Here is a 22,119-nt window from a genome sequence, read left to right as displayed (position 1 = left end):
TCGGTTTCGATTAGGGAAGAGTTCTGCCAAAACTGCAAAAGAGTGTAGTGTTCACTTTTAAGGTATTCGAAACACAATTTTTTCTGATTCTTCCGTAGTTTTCAGTTCTTGAAAGTCACTGTGAGGTGAGCTCCCTTTCTTGGCCATATTTGCCCAGCTTTGTCAGTTGTGCTCACAGGTTATTTCTGCTACCAGGTTCAGGTAAAGCTTCTGCCTGAGCAAATGATTTGTTTTGTAGATTGTTATTAGCTTCTCTCTCCCACCAGTGACAGACAGCATCAGGAATTCTAATAATAGTACAAAAGGTAGGAATAGTATAGTATAAGCGTTGCTTTATTTCATTTAAGTATGTTATCCTTCATCAAGGCAAAGGAATACTCTTTCCTTATTCAAGACACTGCTCTTACAGTATCTCCTTATGTCAGTAGCTCAATTTCTTTTCATTTGTGCATCACTGCATTAATAAGACACACTAGTGATTTTACTGTGAGTTGTCATAGACAACAGTATTTCTTCCGTTTGAAATGTTGTAATTTAGCAATATTTCTGCTTACCTCATCTTCCATTTAAGACCTGTTTTCTCAGCCATTACCAAAATGACAGTGTTTCGCTGATGGCTTCCTAATGGCTGGGATTGTGTTTTTTCTCAGAGCTGGTGTTTCACGGCATGCCTTATCTCCAATACATAAAGAGATGCTTTTTTGGAATCGATATTAATTAGTCTTTATTATAGACTTAGTGAAGACAAAACTTGAGAATTTTTACCTTAATGACATGAAGCAAAGTCACTCCATAACCCCTGCTTGAGCTTTACCTGGACTAAGTATTTCAAGACAGCATCTGCATGCACTGTGTCTTCAGTGGGATTTTGTACCGAGATACTTGACACTGGATAAAAACACACTAAATATGCCAAAGCGACAACATGACCTTTGTGGAGTTTTTCGGTCGTATTGAGCTGATACAACTGAAAAGCACACCGTTTGCTCATCCAACCACGGCCCAACTATTTCTATGTGACTACTCTCATCTTTATTCTCTCCTTGCTAACTATTTCCAACTCTTTGCATTGTTTTAATTTCTCTGTTAAGATCTATAGGGCAGGGACTTTGTACAGCAGCTGTAACAATAGGCACTGCAGGTGTCGCCATAATACAAGCAATCATGCTTGTGTTTTGATCTAGTAATTTTGGATGTCCTGTCTGTTCTTGCATCAAATGAACTTGCTACCCCTTATATAATGTGTGATATTTATAGGTTTAATCTTCCTTGCACTTCTTTGTAAAACCAGTCTTTCATTAGTTATGGTTTCAGATTACTCCCTTCATTTAAGAGGATAGATATTCTTTAGGTATCTGATTTTAGCCATGACAACATTGTTTTCTGCAGTTACATGAGTTTTTGCCTTCTATTTATTTCTTCATTCATTTTTTTAAAATCCATCCATTTATTATTTACTATTTATTATTCACTTCCCTAGATGTTTAACATCTCTTTATTTTGTTCTATGCATAGCTCTTCTCTTTTAGTAATTTCAAACTATTTTATGTGGAAAAGTTCAAGACTTTAGCTGTATCCTCAGAGGAAATTGCTCCCCTTGATGTTTGAATCAAAATACTAATAAAATGACGCTTCCAGTAGTATATTATTTCCTCAAGCTCCATTGTTATTATTACCAGTAAGAGAGACATATTATATTTTCCTCACATCCACATGTTTGTGTAAGTCCCTTGGGATACACAGATGCCATAATATTATGTCACTGAATCAGCAAAAGAAATCAGATTATAATTTGTAGCCCAAGAAATCTTTTCGTTGGTTTTACTTTACTATTTCTATCCCTTTAAATATTTATGTTTAATTTTCTCACAAGTTTTGGTTACCATATCCAGCAGATATTTTACCTTTTACATCACTGATTAAATGAAGAGGCATATTAATTTAAGAGCTCTGACTGCTTTTGATTGTCAGCAATTTGGGTACTTATTAAGTGGTTTAAAGTGTTTTTAAGTAAAGATGTAGTGCTTGCTTCACATTCAGTAGTCAGTAAAACATTTAGCATTTATGTCCTCTTAATTTTTTTAAGTATGATTACTTTTACTACAGTTCAAGGAGTTTTAAAAGCTGTATGCATAATTTCCTTATGCTGAAAAAATGACTAACCACTAATTATATTAAATAAAGTCTTTCTCTTGCTTATCTTCATAACTAGAAAAATGAATTAGCTCTTACAAAGTGTTGTCTTCCCTTGTTCTTGATAAAATTATGTCCTTGCTCAAACTATTTCAAAGGGTAAGAAAGACTGTCGATGAAAGGAGGGATCAGTTAGTCAATGCTAGAGATGGATCCAGAGTTTAGACACCTGTATGATTTAGCTCAAGAGCTGTACCTACACAGGTCCAAACCACCTTTTTTCCCCTCTTCTCCAAATTAAAAACCTGTCCTAGAACATCACCCATTAACCTTTTCTTACCTTCCAAAATAGTCCAGAAGGTGCAGCCCTATGAGCAAAAGCAGCCAAAATACAGGAAGCCCTGCCAACTGGTGCTTCCTTTGACAAAGCACGAGCAGTTTATTGTGCTTTCCCCTCCTCCAAGATTTTTAGGAAGGTTAAGGCATCATCCTCTGTCTTCATCTTCCCCACAAATCCTTTGGCTGCAACTACCAGGGAGGGAGAGGAACTCTAAATGTTGTAAAAAAACTCATGACATTTCTTTAGTCTTAGTGAGGCAGAAGAAGGCACGAGACAGCTCAGAGGATGTGGCTGGGCTAGCCCCATTTGAAATCAGCAAGGGAAATCCTGGCAATTGTGGGTTTTCCCCTTTGCTTTTTTATGGCACTATTTCTTTCAGGGTAGAAAGAGCAGGTCATGGACCCAACAAGAGAAGTTAAAAAAGCCTCAGTGACTTCTTCCTTGTTTTTGAAGCTCAATAATTAGAAAATAATTGCATGTGCTGAGAGTGATCAGGACATTAGGATTTGGACATACTTCCCAAAAGATGCCAGCCTCCTTCACCTTTAGTAAAAGGAATTTGGAGTTTGATGTTTAAAGAAGTGAATGCAGGACGGGAGATTCCTGCAACTGCTTTCTGTAGAGATGAATTAACCCTTTGGGGTTTGTTCTGTTGTTTAACCAGGGGCACATACCTCTCCTGTTGAACCAGTGGAAAAATGCATCTACCTCAGGCCTCTAAGTTCTTGGGATGAGGGGAAACTGGTTAAGTATTCTGACTATTTTAGGGTAAGGTTCAAGACAATAAACACAAATCACTTACTTGCTTGTGAAGGATGTTAGTCAAAAACTGAGATCATCAAACAACCTGATGTGCAGCTGTTACTCATCACCTACACTCTGGTAGAGTTCAGCAAAGACTCAGATGTCTTCCCAGGGTACCCAGACCACCTCTTTCTGGCTTGGACCTAAGTGGGTAGAGATCCACAGATCTGCCTTCCATCACCCTGTATCACTCCAAGGCCTCATTTGCTGCTTTCAAGGTACAAACAGCAGCGCAAAGCAGAGGTGGAAAGGGCAGTCAAGACACATTCTTCTCTCCCCAGTGCTTGGCAGGTCTAAGCACATGTGCAGATGTGGAAGGCTGAGCCATAATACCACAAGGGTTAATTCCGACTCCGTTGATTGTTGGATTACTCAGTACTGCTGGTTTGATGCGGCTCTGACATGGCCATGATTACATACTATGTCTGTCCAACCATGCTGCCCCCAATACTTGTTTATGCTGGCTTTGTGCTATATTGTCGCTCATAAACCAGTTGCAGGACAGACAAGACTTGCTCCAAAAAGGTTAGTGACAGGGAGATGATCTGTTGCAGTCTGAAGCCAGCTGGTGCAGAAGAAACACCTGGCCAAAAAGACAAACTGATGGCATTTAAATCAGTCTCAGTTCCCTACCCAAGGGCTTTGATTAGACTTGCATATCTAGCATAAGGACTGGAGCCCACATTTCCCACCTACTAAGCAAACACACTAACCTCTGGGACCAGGCAGTTTCATGCTTCATTTCTAGCACAAGGAACAAGCCAGACAAAATGGGGCAGCTTCCGAGAAAGAAACTGAGACCTCTCCCCTAGCCAGCAATACTCTTTAGGATGGTCGTTTGAGCCTTCACCTAGAAGCGCAAACTCAAATCTCTTCTCAAAGAGGAAGGGAATAGACTCCAAGTTTCCCCTGTCCTTGGAGTTTTCCTCATTGCCAGGGCAGAGTGCAGGGTGGTGCCGCTGTTGTTTTCCTCCGACTATGCAAGCAGCAACTCAGGTAACAGCAGGGTCACAGCTATGAATACTAACTCACAGCTGGCTGGAGCCAGGTAAAGGGGTCAGATTGCCATTATCATCCCTTCCCAGTAATTCCTCTTGCCTACCCACAGCATCTTCCATTCAGCTTGCTGATCTGTGGGGCTCCTGTTCTTGAGGCCCCTGTGCGCCCCCCCCACACACAAAAAAAGAGGAACTAGTGCCAATCACCAGCTAATCACCATTTTGACACTTCAAATCTTAGCCCTGCAGTCTACATATTCTTACACTCAAGTGATTTTACCAACATCAGCACACCCCTTAAAAGAAAAAAAAAAAAAGGTCCATCAAAAATAATTTTTTAGCCTTGGGCTTGAGACCCAAGACAAAAAAAGATTAAGTTTAGACTCTCATAATTCCCAGCTGGCACCCAACTTCCTATCTGCACCATTATAATCTTCAAAAAGAGTGAGCTTGTAAATTTGTACTTTAATACAGACACTGGGTGCACTTTGCACCACTGATACAGCTTTTTCATGCTTCCTTTCCACGCCAGTGCTCTAAACTTTACCTTTGAATTTAGAGGTCAGACTTTCCATTTTATACCATTGTGATACAGCATGGTACTTTGATTACACAGATCTTTGAGTAAGAAAGCCTATTTCATCTTTTGCAAAGTCAGTTAGACTTTGAAGTGCTTAAGCTTTGCATGACAATTTACAATAGCCTTCTGTTTCTAAAAGTTCACTGGAAATACAAATTGTGTTTTAATTCGCAGCTCTTATATCCAGGTTAACAAGCATAAAGCAAGTTAGAAACCAGCCTAAGCATGTGACTGCCATGCACCTGACTATATCCTTTTCTTGTCAAACAGACAGCAGGTCATTCTTAAATCTGCTCCATATTGGTTTAATTATTGCTTAAGAAACCCTTACTCTGTAAGAACTTAGTCATTCTTCCCACAGCTCCTCTATTATTTTGCCTGAGGGGCTACATACATACAACTCAAACTTCAGGAGCTAATAGAAAGTGCCTTGAAAGACACATGGCTGTAAACAACAATGGGAAGAGAAAAAAAAAGGCAGACAAGAGTTATAAGAACATTAAAAACAAAATCAGTATTTATTATGAGATATTATAATGCATGACAAAACAAAAGCCATTTAAACTACCTAGTATGTTTATGAATTGCATTTACAGTTTTTTCCTCCCACTTTAATAGCAGATTTTGGTTTTGTATCTGTGTACACTGTTAAAAATAATTGTTTAAAATTGATTCAAGAATCCATGCAGTTAATAAGGATAATGGAGCCTTAGTCTGAAATGAAGACATTTCAGCAGAAGTCAAGAACAGAATTCACTAGGACTGAAAATAAAATAAGCCTTTAAACTGAGAATGTAAGACTTCATAAAACAAGAAAACACTTAAAATTAGAAATACAAGCTTTTTTTTTTTTTTTTTTTTTTTTATAATATCACATCAAAGTGACACAGAAGACCCCAGTGATCACTAGGGAATTTGCCACAGTCTAGTTTTTCCAATCCAATTAAGTCCATACTTTGTGGAATAATATGTCCTCCTTCTGCTGCAGGGCGAAAGTATATGCGATCAAATCGCAACTTGCACTTGTATGCTGCATCCAGGTTGGTATTGGAGTTTGTGTCCCAAGTATAACGGCAGTGTTTAGGCTTACCCAAAAACTCCCAGATATCCATAATGTTGTTAGGTAAACCACCTAGTTTACTAACCTGAAAGTAAAAAAACAAAAACAAAAACCACAACACTGTATTCACAAATACTTAAGGTGAAACAAAACCGCTGTTTGCCAAGAAGAACTTATTTTCCACTATATATATATATATCTTTTTTTCTCTTACAGAACATTAGTTGTGGAAAACAAAGATATTAGAGGCGTTTCTAAAATGCAGTATTTCACAGGGGACTTGAAAGCATGACCAATTCCTGCAGTACTTCCTAAATCCAAAATATGCTATAAAATGCAACTTCGCACTTTCAAGGTATTGGGGTCAACACTGCTCTCTGAAACAATGCCCTATCAGTTCATCTCAATGGAAATTCACTAAAGAAAAAGATGAAACATCATCCTTTTAGCAAATGCACAAATTTCACTCTGAACAGCACCAGCCAAAATGACTTTAAATTTTGAATTTCTCCATGATGACAGATTACATTCAAGTTTCTAAGATCTATTTCTCCAGAGCGCACACTACTTCTGTTGACTTGACGAGCTTCTCTCTTAGAAGCAGGCCCCAAGCTGAGCAAATAAAGATCAGGTTCTCAAAATACTCCTAAAGTTGAAACGTCATTAATTCTCCCTGCATCTTCTCAGAAATAAATATTGCTGACAAAGCATTTTGTGGTGTGTGTGGGCGGAAAACCTCTTCCTAAACCTCACCTCAGCTGTAACAATTCTTCAGCATAGTAATGCAACAGCTTCTACTTAGTCACATTTCCACTTTTGAGAGCAAGAAGCTCCATATCTCTTTTGTACCTAAGCAGTTCACAAGAGTAACTATCACATTCCTTGGGGAAGGGGGAGGGGGGAAGGGTGCCTGGGAAGATTTTGTCTCAAAATAATTAGGTTGCTGATTTCTATTTACCTCACTGTCTCTGAGGTTTGTATCCCCTCCAAAGATAACAGTGGTGGACTCGGATTCCTTCTGCATTTTGTTTAACACTATTTGCAGTTGCTTCATACGCTCCTTAGAGTGATCTTTAGTGCTTTCTAGATGAGAGGTCATAAGGCAAAGTTCATTACCAGATACATTCACCTGCACATGAAAAAAGCAGCAACATTGCATTCCACACCATGATAAGAAGTTCAAAGACAAACAGTAACCACAAAGTAAATTACTGAATGGCATAACTCTGATTAACTCTGGTATTAAACTGGAGCAGAATGGCTTACAGGTGGATAGCAGGCTTCTAATCCTGTTGTTTGATGTTTGATAATGAGGTATGGCCAGTAACTTACTTAAGAGTCAAGATCACTAATATCAAATGCAACTGACTTCATATGTTTGGAGTAGAATTGTTTCTGCTCTGTTTGAGACTGCCACTGAATAAGGTCAGTCCAGCCTTTTTTTGTGATGTTTTTCCAAAGGCAGACATGCAATTATTCAGTACATACTGACTCACATGCACAACCAAAAGGTTCCTCATCATGGATGTTGTTGGAAAAGGTACGATCTCTTGTTTTACTAACTTCACTCTTGAGTTCTTCAACATTATGGCAGTGAAATAACCATCTATGTTACCTAAAGAAGAACAGGGAAAGAAGAGATCCAGGAAAGGTCACTGGTCACATCATAAAGATTTATGGTTCTGAAAGAGATCTCTTCACTATGACCTGGGAGAATCATGCTAATTTGGAAGATGTGCAAACTCATTACTTGAAAGTTTCATAATAAGAGTGAGAAGTCTTCAGATTTTTTCTATCCAGAAGTTTAAGAAACTACTCATCTAGGTCATTTTTTGGCCACTCTTGCAATCAGTCTTTCAAAATGCAGAAAAAATAGAAAAGGAAACCACCAGTCACATGCATATTTTGCATGAAACTATATCCCAGTATCAAAACAGAGAAAGTAATTTAATTGCTTCTTTCTTCACTTTACCCTTTTCAGTTCCTACGAGCTTTTGGAAAAGGAGACAGAATAAAACTGAAGTTATTTTTTCCAGTTTCTGTCTCATGAAGTTAGGGCTTATTTCTTACCTGGAATAATTGTGTAATTGCCTGCTCTCTTCTGTAGATAAGAGAGGTACATTGGGATGACCTCCTGTAAAAACACCACATCTGGACTGTATCTGAAATCAGCAAGACAAGCTTTTAATTAAAATACTGAAAGGTGACATTGTCACACTGATGCCAAATAGAATAGGGTCAGGGATTTCAGGTGCACTTTTTTTCTTGTCTTCCTAGATAGTGTAAGAATCTGTTAAAAAAACCAAAAACAAGAAACACTCCACTATATTTACTAGCACGTAAACACATTACAATTACTGAAGGGAGAAAACAATGATTATTATTGCCACAGTAATAAAATGTAAAAAACTGAAACCTGTGAAGTCATACATATGTGAGGAATTCAACTTATACAGCTGAAAAGCACGCTTTGGAACATGCTTTGCAAGATCTCCAGTAGATTCCAAACCCCTCCTTATTCCCTTACACCAGATACCCCTGCAGTAACCTACCATTTGTTTTCTCCAGTCTCATCTGTGCTAAGCTCTTTTATTTCTTAGTGCTGTGCAAACCGTGAAGGTTCATGAGAGGCAGCAGCCTCAACAGTGCTCATTTAGATGTGGCTTTACAACTGTCCCTATTTATGCTACCCTGCTGAATAAACCTGCTCTAAGCAAGTGAAGGAAAAACCTCAGGCCTTATCTATAGAAGAAAAATGGAATTACCCCAGTTTAATAAAATCAACTGATTTGGTTAAGGGCTTTCTACTGGCTTAAGAGGAACTTAAATTAACACTTTTTAAAATCAGTTTAATTTACACTGATAAATTACTGCATTAAGATAAACTCATTTATGTAATTGTTAAACTGTTTAAATATATATTCATGGAAGGCTTCCAATGGTGTAACCATAAAAGGTAATCAATGCTGCAGTTTTATTCTCTTCACAGATTCTTTTTTCTTCACAGATTGCTTTTGTCTTAACTTGCACATTTTCATTTTTGATATCCCAATAACAGTAACGTCAGGAGAACCACTTTTCACACATGCCATGTAGTTTGTTCTAGACTGAAGTTACTCATTCTGCTGGAGCCAGACAAATAAGTTTCTTGGACTTTTAACCTCTTCTCATGCACAGAATGGAAGTATGCTCTTGCTATATGATTGTAATTTGGTATTAACAGTACTGCTCATTACAAAGAACACCGGTATCCATTGCAAGATCTTTAATCTCTCGGATGTTGCATAGGTTCAGACCTCTTCCAGCCAGTACGTAACTTTTATTCATCTATTTTATGATTTATAAATCAAGGATTGTTGAATCTAGTGTTGAGATAATTTGGGCATAAACACTTTGTGAGCATCTAAAACAAGGAGATTGCTTTCTCCTTTGAAGCTAGGTGCATGACAACTCAAAGATGAAGCTATACTTACAATGCCAGGTAAGAACAGACTGCTCTAGCTCGGTCTTGCTGATTTCCTAAATCCAGACCATCAACGTTCCAGGTGATTATTGAGAAGCTGCTGTCATCTTCTTGTTGCCTTGAGTCTGCACCATTGACACCAGTATTACTAGTAGTTGCATCAGCTGTCAGGTCAACACTAAAAGACAGTTTACTTGTTTGTCAACATCATAATACTACTCTCCCTTCAATTACTTCCTTTACCTTCTAAAGAAAAACATTTTAGACTCCTCACAACTTTCAAGTGGCCACCTAAAACCTTTCCAACAAATAAGTTAACATAAATTGATCCCTCATTCAAAGAAATGCACTAGCCGTAACATACAGACCTCAATCACACAGAGCCTTAATACTTGGGTGAAGTAAGTGGTTTTAACTCCTTATAGACACAAGACAACATGTACCATTCCAAAATCAAGTTAATCTGGTGGAAACCAATGCAACTCAATGGACTTGCATAATTCAACTTTTTCCCTTTTCTACTTTCTGAAGAGGAGCTGAACATATTAATTTCTCAAAGACTTTCCAACACATTAGAAGCAAACAACTACAGCCAAAACTTGCTTTTATGTGCCTACTTGTAGAGCAGCTGAGTTTTTCTGGAAAGCTGAGCCACCTGTGAACTTACTGGTGCTAACTCACTGTGTGACAGAGTTGCTTTCTTCAGAAACATTCACCCCAAATCCCATCTCAAAGACAAAGACCCTGTCTACCCTGTTGACTTGATAAAGACTAGCCAGCACTGTCAAAGTATGAATGCCCATCTAGTCCCTGTTTTGGGATTGTGTCGCTAAAGAGGACCAGACTCCAGCTGTTAAAGCACAGTCCAATGTAAACTCCTTCAGTAAAGGGAGAGTCTATAATAAAACATGTTGACTAGTACAGCTAAGACTAGACAAACTGTTTTGACAAAGTTGAGATACTACAGTTTTGTTTTTAAGCACAGGATTTGACATACACATGCAAATAAGGCCCTGAACCAAAAATTTGTTACCTGGAATTTAGCACTGTTTTTGTACTTGGTGCTGCACAAAAAACGTAAGATTCCACTACATGTAATCTAAGCTGAACAGAAAAAGACAGGCAGACAAAGGAGGAGAGGCCAACAGATATTGAAATAAGTAAGAGTGGTATGTGGTGTCTACCTCTGAAGCTTCCCTACCATGGTAACATTTTATATTTATACTACAATCTGAAGGACTACGAGATGAAATATGAGAGTATATACAGACACCAAGAGATAGCAAAATAGCAACTGAAACTTTTTTTCCCTCAAAATGATGGAGAATATTTGGTGCATTAAGTGGGGGGCAAGACTACTACAGGCACTGTCTGCTAGAAAAATTAAAACCAGAAATCCTAAAGAAGTAAAATTGCTCAATACTGACACCAACAACTACATTCTGTTAGTGAAAACATAATTGTAACCTATGCGTTTTCTACACTAGCACTGCTACTACTGCTTACTAGGAACGGTCCAGAATTGGTGCTAGTCACAGTGCAGACGGACAAAATATTACATTTCTCCAGCACTTTAAGAAATTACCAGCTCTTCATTACTATAGACCTCACCTCCACACGGCCAACATACACGTCTGCCTGTGGGTGTATGTTGTGATGGTGGCCCCACATCAAGCCCCACTTTCGACTCATACTGTATCACAACTTGGAGAAATCCTAGAGGCTGAGATCAATCCCAAAAGTTCTGAAACCATCAGCCTACATTTCTTTAAGCCAGCCTGTCAGTGCCGATGGCGAGATGTGCTCCGAGTTGACCAAGACCTTAAAGTATAAGGTGAAGCCAAACACTGAGCAGCAAAATGCAAACACCTCTACATATGGTCTTTCCCCTAAGACAAAGGGGGAGAAAAGACCAAGGTGCTGGCAGTTTGGCACCGACATAGTCTAACTCATCAAGGGCTACCCAGAAATACAAGCTAATATTTACTAGGCTTGCTTTTTTTAACGCATACAGTTGTATGAAGCAAAAAAGTGTAATCTATTATCAAATACCGTACTCCCCCCCCGCCGCGCCGCCCCGGCGGGCGCCCCTTCGCCGACCCCCGCCCGGCCACTCACCAGCCCCCGGGCGCGGCGCGGCCCGGCGCCTCCGCGTCCTGCACCGGCGGCTCGAAGTAGGCGTTCAGCGCCCTCTGAAACACAAAGGCCCCGGGCGTGGGAAGGCGGCCGGCCGCGGGGGGCAGCCCCGGCCCCGGCGCGGCCGCGGACGCACCTGCAGGTGCCAGCCGTGCTCGGACAGGTAGCGCCGCGCCAGCACCGCCTCGCTGCTGGTGATGGCGGCGAACTCGGAGCACAGCCCCCTCCGCCGCTTGGTGCGGCCCGCCGCCCCCTCCTCCTCCTCCTCCTCCGCTGCCTCCTCGTCCTCCTCCGCGTCCCCGCGCTGCGTCGGCTCCCCCCTGTCCTCCTCCTCCTTCTCCCGGCGAGGCGGCTGCTCCGGGCCGCTCTCCTCCGGCCGCCTGAGCCCTAGCCCCAGGCCTCCTGCTGCCGCCGCCACCTCCATGACGAAGCGGCGTCACGGCGCAGCGCGGCGGGCGGGCGGAAGCCCGCGGGAAACTCCGCCCCGCTCGCCGCAGCCGCCGCGGTAGGTGACCCCGCGCCGCCATGGGCTTCACGGTAGAGTCGCTGCGGGAGGCCATGCGCTACATGGTGGAGTCGCAGGGCTTCGACCGGGTGCTCTGCAAGGTACGGGCCGGATCGGGCCAGATTGGGTCGGACCGGACCGGAGGAGGGGGCCTGGGGCTGCGGCCCCGGCGCGCCGCTGCCGGCGGCCTAGCCGGGCTTTGCGGCCCCCCCCGGAGCAGCAGCCGCCGCGGTGTGGGGCCGCTCCGCCCAAAGGCGGTGCGTGCGGGCCGCCGTGGCGGCTGATAGCGTCCCCCAAACGGCGGTTTTTTGGGTGTCCCCCCCCCCCCCCCATGATGGTAAAACGTAGTAGAAAATAACATTATCATTCAGGAATGCTTGCTTTTCAAAGAGGGGCTGCCTCAGCGAGGATGAGGGTTTTGCTGAAGCACTAACCGTTAAATAACTGGCGGCCTTCCCCTCGAAGTACGTTAGGGACAAGCCGACTTGCACACCCTTTTTTTTACGGTGTCCTGTCATCACCGTTTAAAAACAAGAAAAAGAGGCTCGAGCTTCGCCTTGAAGTCAGACCGAAAACAGAAGCACTTCGGTGCTCCCTGAGTTCCTACAACAGCCTTGTGTAAAAATGCATTTGTGTGATACAGCTCTAACGCAGTGCGATGCCGTGAGCAAAAAAGGTCAACGGAGTGACTGTGTCTTGAAATTCTCCTTGTAATTTATACTGGCGTAGCCGATGAGTGCTTAACCACTGGTGCAGCGTGTTCTTGTGAAGCGATTTCAGTGTTGTGATTAAATTTTGCAGTGCTTGAATTCTGCTTTTGATGTCTTAGTTGCCATTTATTGGTGTAACTGTGACATGGAGGCATGCAGTCAGTACAGCTAAGGAAACCAACCCCGTGGAAATGTGTACGTGTCTTGCATTATAAAAGAGCAAACCTACATCTGAAGCAGTGCTTTCCTTGAGGGCACCGTGATCTGATATATTTAATAGAAAGCAACTGTTACCAAAGTCTTATTGTCCTGTTTCCCCAAGACATGTTGGATGTATGGATCTGGATGTATATGTTTTTCTATATGACAAATGGGGAGCTTTATGTTTGGGAAGCTGCTTTAGTTACAGAGATTCTGATCAGTTCTTAATTCACCTCTTCACTGTCATAACTGTACTCTCCTTTCACCTTAAAATCCTGTTAAGCAGAGAAGAAATGCAGTATTTCAACTCAAAAAGGTAATTGGCTAGAAGTAAGCCTTGGGAGACAGGCTTCTGTGCTCGCTCTAGAATACTTTTTGACCTTTCTTGCAAATCACTTCTAGAAATATGATGCTACGAACATAATAATGACAATAATAAAGCTACAGTTCTGTTTGAATTTAAAGTATCTATTGTTGTTCTGGGAGATACTTAAAGCCATTCTTACCAAAACTAAATATGACTTGAGATTTTTCCTTTTCTGGAGAAGACAAATTTTAGTCTGAACTTTTGAGCTCCAGCATGAGACCTAGTTTCTCGTTTAATTCCAATGTGGTATCTATATAGGGCTTAACTGCTGTGGGGTTTAAAGCCTGTTCCCCAAAGAAGTAGTGCATTGCAGCAGCAGTCAGAAGCTGAAGCAAAATACTGCTCACCGAGACGTGTGGGAGAATGGGGACAGAAGGACTGCAAGAAGAGAAGTACCCACCAGCAGTTATAGCCCAGTCAGTCATGGGAGCGCTCAGCTATTGAACTATTGTCACCAAGGGGAGCAAGCAGCCAGTACCAGATCAGAGGGCTGGTGAACACCACCAGATGCTTTTCTGACCTTGCTGATGGACTGAAGCACTCTCTGAAGGTAGCGGAAACCATCTGCTCCCAATGTCAAGCATCAGTCAAAACAACACAAATTGTGTCAAAACCGCAAGCCTCCAGCCAGTGCAGTGCAGCATGGTCTCTTAGGCTTGAGATGTTCATTGATCACGGTGCTATATTACGTTAGGATACTGCCTCAATGATTCACTTCCACTTAATTCCAGGGTTTTTTTCCATTCATATCTGGCCTCTGTATTCCATCAACATTTATTTTAGTATGATCTCTCTGCAAAATTTGAATAAATTTGGGCTTACCAGAAAGGGATGTTGGCTAGAACTGAGCTCTTATACCACCTTATAAATAAGTAATAATGAAACTAAGTTTTTAAGATTAAAAAGAATAAATCAGTCCCTCTGATATAGTATGGAAACATTTAAACTAGGAAAAAAAACCCTTATGGGTAAAAAAAGAAAAAAAAAAAGACAGAAAATGTAGTAGAAATTGTAATAAATATTATGCCCACATTTCCCTTGTGACAGTTTAAAGGTACTTCAAAGTATTAGTTGTAGGGCTGAATATACACACTGTATTTATCCCAGTTTTGCATTTGTAGTGCTCCTAACTCAAGAAACTTGAGCAGAAGATTTTAAATACTGAAATGCAATGACTTCTTGGTCTCAGAAATCTAGCTTCTTAGGTTGGTTACACAGGGAAGCATGGTAGCATAGATGTGCTGTAATTTTCTGTGTTACACCTATGGGCTGTGATAAAGATGTATGCACAAGAAGTTATAGTGCTCTAATACAGTGTAGTATAATATTGGATACTTCTACTGAGAAACGTGAATTTCAATACAGAGAGGCCAGTCTGATTAGCATTTCCAGTGTTCATTGCCAAATACTGATTTTTACTGAGGTTGCTCTCGTAGTAAGATTAATGAACTAATGTCAGACTTTTTTTTTGTTTTCATTTTGTGAGCTGACAAATACACCTCCATAACTATGGTATGCACAGATAGTCAAAGCAGTTTTTTGTTCCCTCTAATCAGGGTTTTCAGTTGCAGATTAAAGCAAAAGGCAAAATAATGAAGAATGCTGTCTCCTAAGCAACTCCTGAAAGTTTAGCAAGTATTAGTTTTGTTAAACTGTCAGTATTATTTATCTGTACCAGAAATACAAGTTTTTCTAAGGCAAGAATCTTCAGCTCAAAGTTTATGTAAATATCTAATGTGTCAGTTGAAGTTCTATGTTTTACATCTTTTAATTTTTTTCTCGTGAGCCCAAAATTAAAACAAGGTTCACTTTCAGCTTGATTCAGGGCAGTCTCTGGAGTTGGTACTGTTGTCAGTAAGTTTTTTATTTATCTTTTGGTTATACAGATGAAACTTCTTTCTGCAACTCCTGGGAAAATTGTTTGTGAATTGAAAGTAGAGGAGGAGCATACAAACAGAGGTGGCACATTACACGGAGGTTTGACGGCCACCCTTGTGGATGTGGTGTCAACAACAGCTTTGCTGTACACAGAAAGAGCAGTGCCTGGGGTCAGTGTGGACATGAACATCACGTAGGTATCCACTATGCTTACTGGAACACGTTAACTTTTCTTTCCCTAACAAGGTATTGACTCCATTATAATTCACTTCTACACTGTAGTACCTGCTTTAAAAGTTTTTTTTCCTTTGGTTTCAGAAGACTTGTTTTGATAAATTAAGGGGAGGGTGTATTTGAGGATATTGGCAGTTGTGTGGAAAAACTGGAGTCAGGCTTGCTTTTATTTTGTTACTGCTTTGCATTTAGTGCCTTTAAGAGGCAGTACCCGTTCATTCAGAGAATGCTGAAGGGGTATTGAAAGGTGGTAAAGTTTAGGCTTATGAAGGTGTCTCTTCTCTCTTCACATGTGAAGATACTTTAGAGAGTATCCTCAAGCAGTAAGATCTAGGGTAAGAGGCTTTCTATAAGCCCTTTTTCATATTAGTCCGTAAAATATAGATGGGGGTAAATCACTGATTGGTTCAGAATTGCTCACCAGGGGAAGATTTCTTTAGGGTGATTTAAAGATAGCTTATATTGAGAATAGTTCTTTCAGTAAAATAATTTTAAAGCACATTTTTTTCTTAAAGTTCTTCTGAAGCCTTCTTTGATCATACTATTACAGCTTGCCAGCTTTGCTTGATAACTCTTAATGAAGAGATTATGACTGCTTGGAACAAAAGTAATCCTACTTGGAAAAACTAATGCTGAGCATTAAAAAAATCTCGGAAAAGTAACCCCTCATCAAAATTGACTAAAAAGCAAGCTTTGAAAATGTGTGAGTGTGAGAGAGAAAGAGAGAGAGATCTGTGTATCTCTACCAAGTTCTTTTTCACTCCCTTGCACCTTCTGATTTCTCCACTGATAGGGTGTGCCCAAAGCATCCATTCAAGCTTTCTTCTACCACTATGACAACGAGGAAATTATTTGAAATGAAAAGAAAACCTGAAATTCTGATATGATTATATTCCCCCCCCCCGCCCCCCCCAGTTATATAAGGTCTGAAATCTCAAGGAAGCACTCCCTCCGGAGGTGATCCAAAATGATTCTCTGTAGCATAACCTTTAGGAAATGTCACCTGAAGCAATGCTGAAAGTTTGTTCAACCCCAGCTATTCCTGGTTTCCAAGAACAAGTGATACTGGGTATTGAATATTGCTATAGTACAGCTTTTTCCTTTTTGGAAAGAAAACTTTTTTAAAAATTGTCACGAGGAAGCTATTTCAGTAATGGAAAACACAGAAGCAGAGAAATTTTTTTTCCTTTTTTGATCACATGAGGATCAGCAGCAGGCTCTGAGAATGAAACGGGACTGAAATCCTGCCCTGTCAACTAATGGGGTTGTGCTACATCAGCATTAGACTTGACTGACATACTTTTGAAATGGTGTCATGTGAAGAATGGACTGGTTCATTAAATTTATCTCAAGAAGAGATAATTATATGCTCTCCTGTGTAATTCCAGCATTTGAATATTGTTGCCTTACCTCAGATCATGGCTGGATCACACACATCCTGATTCTCTCGGCTTTTTGGTGGAATTTCTTCTCATTCCCTGGAGAGAGTGTTTTAAAAGCACACCCACCCACTCATGTAAATAACAGTTATCTAATGAGTGGAAACAGTTAAATCAGGAAAGCTTGAAGGCCTCCCAAATTTCCATGACTTTTCTCTAAGAAGAGTATAAGAGAAATATGAGAAGCAGTTAATCTATGATTGGTTTCTGTACAGAAATGACCTTCTGGAGCTTTTGTTCCAGAGACATTTTGCGACTAAACCAGCCAGACTGGTTTAGAAGGACTGTAGGGAGTCAGCAGCAGCTGGAGTGAGACTTGGAACAGGACCTGTAAGTGAGGTCTTTGATGCCTGATTGTTTCTGCTCCAAAATGGACCTTTATCAGAACAAAGCAATGGGTTCTTTCTCTGCTACTACACTCCAGCTTTCTCTGCTAACTACTGCAGTAGTTAGTAGGAATTCAAGGACTTTAAGAAGCAGGGATTTGAAAGCAGGCAATTAGATGTGTTTTTTATTATGCAGTTTTGCTAGTTCATGTTTATCTAAAATGCAGCGATACTTTTGGATTTGTGCTCTGTATAGAATCTTACCTGTTCATTTTGTTTTTCATTTAAGATACACTGCTGCTGCTAAGATTGGAGAAGAGGTACTGATTACAGCCCAGATTTTGAAGCAAGGAAAAAATATTGCATTTGCGAGCGTGGATTTAACGAACAAGGCAACTGGAAAGTTAATAGCACAAGGCAGACATACAAAGTATGTTGGAAATTAATATAAGAAAGTAATTTAAAAATAATAATGTTGGGCTTGAGAATCCCATATGGAATGATTTTCTCATTTATGCAGTAAGATGGATCATTTGCACAAAATTTTGATAGGCTAATGAACAAATGTCTGTATTACCATCAAAATTGCTACAAGTCTAAAATTAGCATCTACTTTGGAAGGAATAACAGAGAGTGATAGCATGAAGACACATCTATTTTTTGTTCAGGATGACAGAAAGGTAGAGCCTGCGGACCAGCAAACAGCTTACCAGCATGACAGCGTTAGCTTGGTTTTCTTTTGCCTTTAGTATACGTGGTGTGACTAAGCATCCCTCTCTTCAGGTTTGTCACAATCAGAAACACTGTATTTGCATATAAAGTACTTGCTCTTTAAGATGGTAGTAAAGAGTTTTTACAAACACTGTTTGAAACAGTATTTTGAAAGTGGAAAGTAAGCTAAATACAAAGGGTAATTTACTGATGCTGTTACAGATTCATAAGTATTCAGTAAAATTTTCTGAAACTCTCTTTTTAAAGACTAGTTAATAAATAAAAGCATGTCAGCATGGATTCGTTGAAAAAGGGTGTGGTGGAACCCTTGTACGCAAATTTGCCTGGTAATTTCATCATCATCACCCTATGATTTCTGTATGTGAAAATATAGTCACATCAGGGTTTTTCAGCTCTACCTAAAATTCTGGTTATATTTCTTTTAAAATCATCAGGTGAAACTCAAGAGCTGAGTCTAAGTATATACAGTGAGCCTTAGATCAAGCTTTAGCTGTAAATTGCCTGTCTTCTGTTGAATTTGGTAGTGCTAGGCTGCTATTCATCAGTTGAAGACTTGTCTCCTCATGCACTGTTGTGGGCAGGTTTAATTACTTTCTTTAAGCTGATGACAAATGATCCTTGGCAAGGCTATCACATTGTAAGCAAAACACCAATGATACATACACAGTATAAGGTTCTTTGACCTTTATTTTTCTTCTCTAGAAAGAGCTCTGAAGAAGTTTAATATACACTAGTAGAGTGCATGCAGAATTCTTTTTGTCATGCAAGCTGACTCATTGTCTTTAAAAGATTTGAGTTTTGTGATCAGATATGTATGTAGGGTTTTTTTTATTTTTGCTATGTACACTCCCAAAACAAAGAAATCATTTGCTGTGAAGTTTGTTGTGTAACAGTGACCTGTCCTGCAAACTGACTATCAACATAAAGTTGAACACATTTAATAATGTATCAGAAATCTTTCCAAGGTGACTTTAAAACAAGCAGCACTGGCTGCTGTAACTTAACCTTCAGTAGTAGTTTTCCAATAAGACTGCAGTGGGCTCAGGTTATCAGCATTTATTTTTGCTGCAAGTCTAGTTCACATTGCATCCAGTCCTGATAAGCGCTTTTTCTATGAGGCTGTCTTAGAAGTGTACATGGCTTACATCCCTGTGGCTAATTGAACTTGTAAGGTTGGCATCCTCTCTTCAGCAGTATACTCATTATGAGTTTCCTCCTCAGTATTTGCACTCATGCTCAGAGTCATCTCTGAATCCCATTTATAGAAACATGATGCTTTGCTAAAGCATATGCAAGACGACACTTACCTCAGGTCTGGATTTATCTTTTTATCTTTCCTCACCAGAACTATATGCTTCACTGGATCAAGTTGTTTCTCCCCTTACAGCTTCCTCTCCCCAGAGATCAATTGTAGCCTTGAGCATCTCCAGCTCCTCTGAAATTATGAGCAAGAGGAGCAGACTGAGATTGAGAGGATCCATCAATGTGTGGACATGCCCTTTGGTTTAGCAACTGCAGTTCTGGTTGTCTTCTCATTAACATATTCTGGTACCACCAATTGTCCTTCACTCTTCTGCTCCTGATTCTCACCTCTTTTCCCTCCCTTTTTCTCATTCTTAAATTTTCCTGTTTTCTTCCATAGGTTACCCATGTAGTAGAGTGCAAGAGGTGAAAGAAATAGAAGTGAGGAATAACACATCTCTCCCTCCCCACTAGTATAATCCCACCCATCACTGGAACACAAGAGGGATTTTGACTACTATCTGAAATAAAAGCCAGACAGTGATAGTGAACGAGGTACTGAATTCAAGTGCTGAAAGATTCAGAGACCTCTCCGTTAGCTCTGTGTGCTGGGACAACTCCATTGTTGTGTAACTGTCCCAGTGCAACTTAACATGACTTCCTCAATCAAAGCTGGCCGCCTCAGGACACCACCATAGTAAGTCGTCTCATTGTATCACTTAGCATTCATCATGTGTACATAATTACAATTGAAAAGTGTCCAGGCAAATTAAGAATGGCAAATCTCAACACGTAAACAACAGTATCCTCCTGTTCTTGTTCAAGTTTGGAAAGGACTGCTGCAAGCTGAGAGGTAAAGAGGAAAACCTTCCTGAAATAACAGGCAAGTTCTTCTGCCTCATAATAGGCTATTCAACACAGTATTTTAGTGCTGCCTAATTAATAAAAGTGGGACATCATTAATATGCAGGCCAGTTATTTTAGAAGCGGTTCATTAAAATGATTATTTTAAGACATCCTTGTTTGTTATCTCTCCGTTAGCAGCAGCACACTGACCTCGCCATTTATTTCACAGCTTAACTTTGGCTTGGGGACCTTCTCAAAAGGAATTGTCACCACTGAGCTTGTGTATCTTTGGGTGTAAACTGTCAAGTGTCAGACTTAATATTTGGAAGTGTTCTTTGCTCATTCCAGGCTTAGCTACACGTTGAAAAAACAGTATCTTACCTTAGTTGTGTTTGAAGGGGAACAATAGAAAAAATATTTCCATAAGGACAAATGGCACATGGTTCCACTTGGCATCAGAACAGGCATTTCCTGTGGGGTTGACCTGGTTCCATCAGTGTAGATTTAGGCGTAATTCCTTTAGAAGCAAATAAAAGGACTTGATGAGATCATCCTGTGATGCTTATTAGTATATGAAATATATACAATAACTGACAGACATCTGTAAGCTCCACACCTCACAGCTGGAAATGATGTTACAGTCCCTCCCATGCCATTTTTTTTCGGTAACATACCAAACATCTACACCATACTCTTTGGTGTCTAGATGTCTAGTTGATGTCTAGAGCTGTCTTTATGTAGGGCCAATCTTTTCTACATATGAGTCTGTAACACATTGTGAAACAATTCACCTCCAGCACTGAAAATGAATGCAGCTTACCCCTGTATGCAATATGTTGGTCAGCTAAATATTTCATGCTGCTGCCACATTACTACTGACTACTGGATGAATGCGTTCAGGTGGAAACTGAAGTATTTGTGCCATGGTGGAGCTGTGCAGTCCTATAGTTCAAGGCTATTACAGATCCCTTGAGAAAATGAGGAACCAAAACAGAATCAATACTGGTGTTTAAAATTGAGAGTCAGGACAGTAATCTGGGCAGGAACTGATCACAAACTGAGCTGCTGCGAGGAGGGATTTTGTTATTAAAGATTCCAGCTCTCAGGAATAAGCAACTTGTCAGAGATGCACCAGACTGGGGTGGGGTGGAGAAGGGCACTGCTGAAACAGGTGTTTTCCTATTAGGGCTTCTTATTAGTCTTTCAGGTTAAGCCACCTGTCACAGAACAGGAAAAGGGTGGTAAATCCAAGCCCAAGAGACCATCTCCTCCTGGGAGGGAAGACAGTTTGCTGCCCCTCCCCCCCACTTTTTTTTTTTTTTTTTTTTTTTTTTTTTTTTAAGTGCAGAGACTACAAAATATATCCAGTCAAGGATCTCATGGCTTAGCTGGTTCCCCACGATTACTTTGCCAAGTTTGTTGCAAGCTGGTTGAGTTTCAATTCTCAAATTAGCAAGCATTACATCCTAAAAGGGACTGGGGGGAGAAGAATTAGATGGACTGTAGAATAACTGTTCTGAACAGTGGTTCAATGCTGTTCTGGTTCACTGATGAGTTCTGAGCCACTACCAGGGGACGTGGAAGAACTCCCAATCACATTTTATCACTAACAGCTTCACAGTTTTTCTCCCACCTGCAGAAATTGTCTATTCAGGAGAAACAAAAAGAAATGCCAAAACTTCTCTCTCACCTCATTCTCTGTGGGTATGAAGAGGAGAAAAGCACTTTAATTATTCCTGTTTTGCTGCTTAGGAGTTCTGGGACAACATGATGCCATTTACTACCTTTGTGATTCTACAACGCGTTTACTCAGTGACTTCCTGTTACTCCATACCCTGGTCCCAAGCAGCCATGGTTGTACAAAGCCACAGCATAAGCACATGATACAGTTCTTGCCTGAATCAAATTACCTCCATACTCTTCTCAAACACAACACGTTGGCACATTGGCTATCCACCAGAAAAGCCCTACAATTGTTCACCAAAGCACTATCCTTGGGCTGTACAACCGTAGTAGGACTCTGGAGCTTTGATATCTTCTGCTTAAATGGAGCAGCAGCTGCTTAGAGACAATTTTTCAAGAGAACCCAGAAAAGCAGCTTGTAGAGCATGTGCTCTAGGCTCAG

General features: G+C 40.5%; 2 protein-coding genes across 3 annotated transcripts; one reads left to right on the top strand and one right to left on the bottom strand.

Moving 5' to 3' along the window:
- Positions 1-5,343: 5,343 nt before the first annotated feature.
- TDP2 (tyrosyl-DNA phosphodiesterase 2) lies at positions 5,344-11,938 on the bottom strand. Its single transcript, XM_026115664.2, has 7 exons — positions 11,651-11,938; positions 11,497-11,570; positions 9,389-9,556; positions 7,986-8,077; positions 7,412-7,530; positions 6,874-7,044; positions 5,344-6,000 (listed from the first exon to the last, which is right to left on the bottom strand). The coding sequence occupies exons 1-7, from the start codon at positions 11,936-11,938 to the stop codon at positions 5,719-5,721; spliced, it is 1,194 nt and encodes a 397-aa protein (XP_025971449.1). The 3' UTR covers positions 5,344-5,718.
- A 46-nt stretch (positions 11,939-11,984) lies between these two features.
- Positions 11,985-20,164, top strand: ACOT13 (acyl-CoA thioesterase 13). 2 transcript variants are annotated; one of them, XM_026115668.2, is made up of 4 exons: positions 11,985-12,120; positions 15,184-15,368; positions 17,464-17,604; positions 19,549-20,164. In XM_026115668.2, the coding sequence occupies exons 1-4, from the start codon at positions 12,040-12,042 to the stop codon at positions 19,559-19,561; spliced, it is 420 nt and encodes a 139-aa protein (XP_025971453.1). In that variant the 5' UTR covers positions 11,985-12,039; the 3' UTR covers positions 19,562-20,164. The 2 variants fall into 2 exon arrangements, with proteins under 2 accessions (XP_025971453.1, XP_025971452.1); XM_026115667.2 differs by having other exon boundaries at positions 17,464-20,164.
- The last annotated feature ends 1,955 nt before the right edge of the window (positions 20,165-22,119 follow it).

The sequence above is a fragment of the Dromaius novaehollandiae genome, chromosome 2, assembly GCF_036370855.1.
Source record: "Dromaius novaehollandiae isolate bDroNov1 chromosome 2, bDroNov1.hap1, whole genome shotgun sequence".
NCBI lineage: Eukaryota > Metazoa > Chordata > Aves > Casuariiformes > Dromaiidae > Dromaius > Dromaius novaehollandiae.
This window is presented reverse-complemented; position numbering and strand designations above follow the sequence as displayed.

Excerpts from the sequence above, each read along its gene's own strand:
- TDP2 (XM_026115664.2), bottom strand. The coding sequence starts at position 11,938 with ATGGAGGTGGCGGCGGCAGCAGGAGGCCTGGGGCTAGGGCTCAGGCGG. Across the intron at positions 9,557-11,496 it reads CGCGCCGCGCCCGGGGGCTG|TGTTGACCTGACAGCTGATG; the intron begins GTGAGTGGCCGG and ends ACTGTCTTTTAG. Across the intron at positions 7,531-7,985 it reads CAATTACACAATTATTCCAG|GTAACATAGATGGTTATTTC; the intron begins GTAAGAAATAAG and ends GTTCTTCTTTAG.
- ACOT13 (XM_026115667.2), top strand. The coding sequence starts at position 12,040 with ATGGGCTTCACGGTAGAGTCGCTGCGGGAGGCCATGCGCTACATGGTG. Across the intron at positions 12,121-15,183 it reads TCGACCGGGTGCTCTGCAAG|ATGAAACTTCTTTCTGCAAC; the intron begins GTACGGGCCGGA and ends TTGGTTATACAG. Across the intron at positions 15,369-17,463 it reads AGTGTGGACATGAACATCAC|ATACACTGCTGCTGCTAAGA; the intron begins GTAGGTATCCAC and ends TTTTCATTTAAG.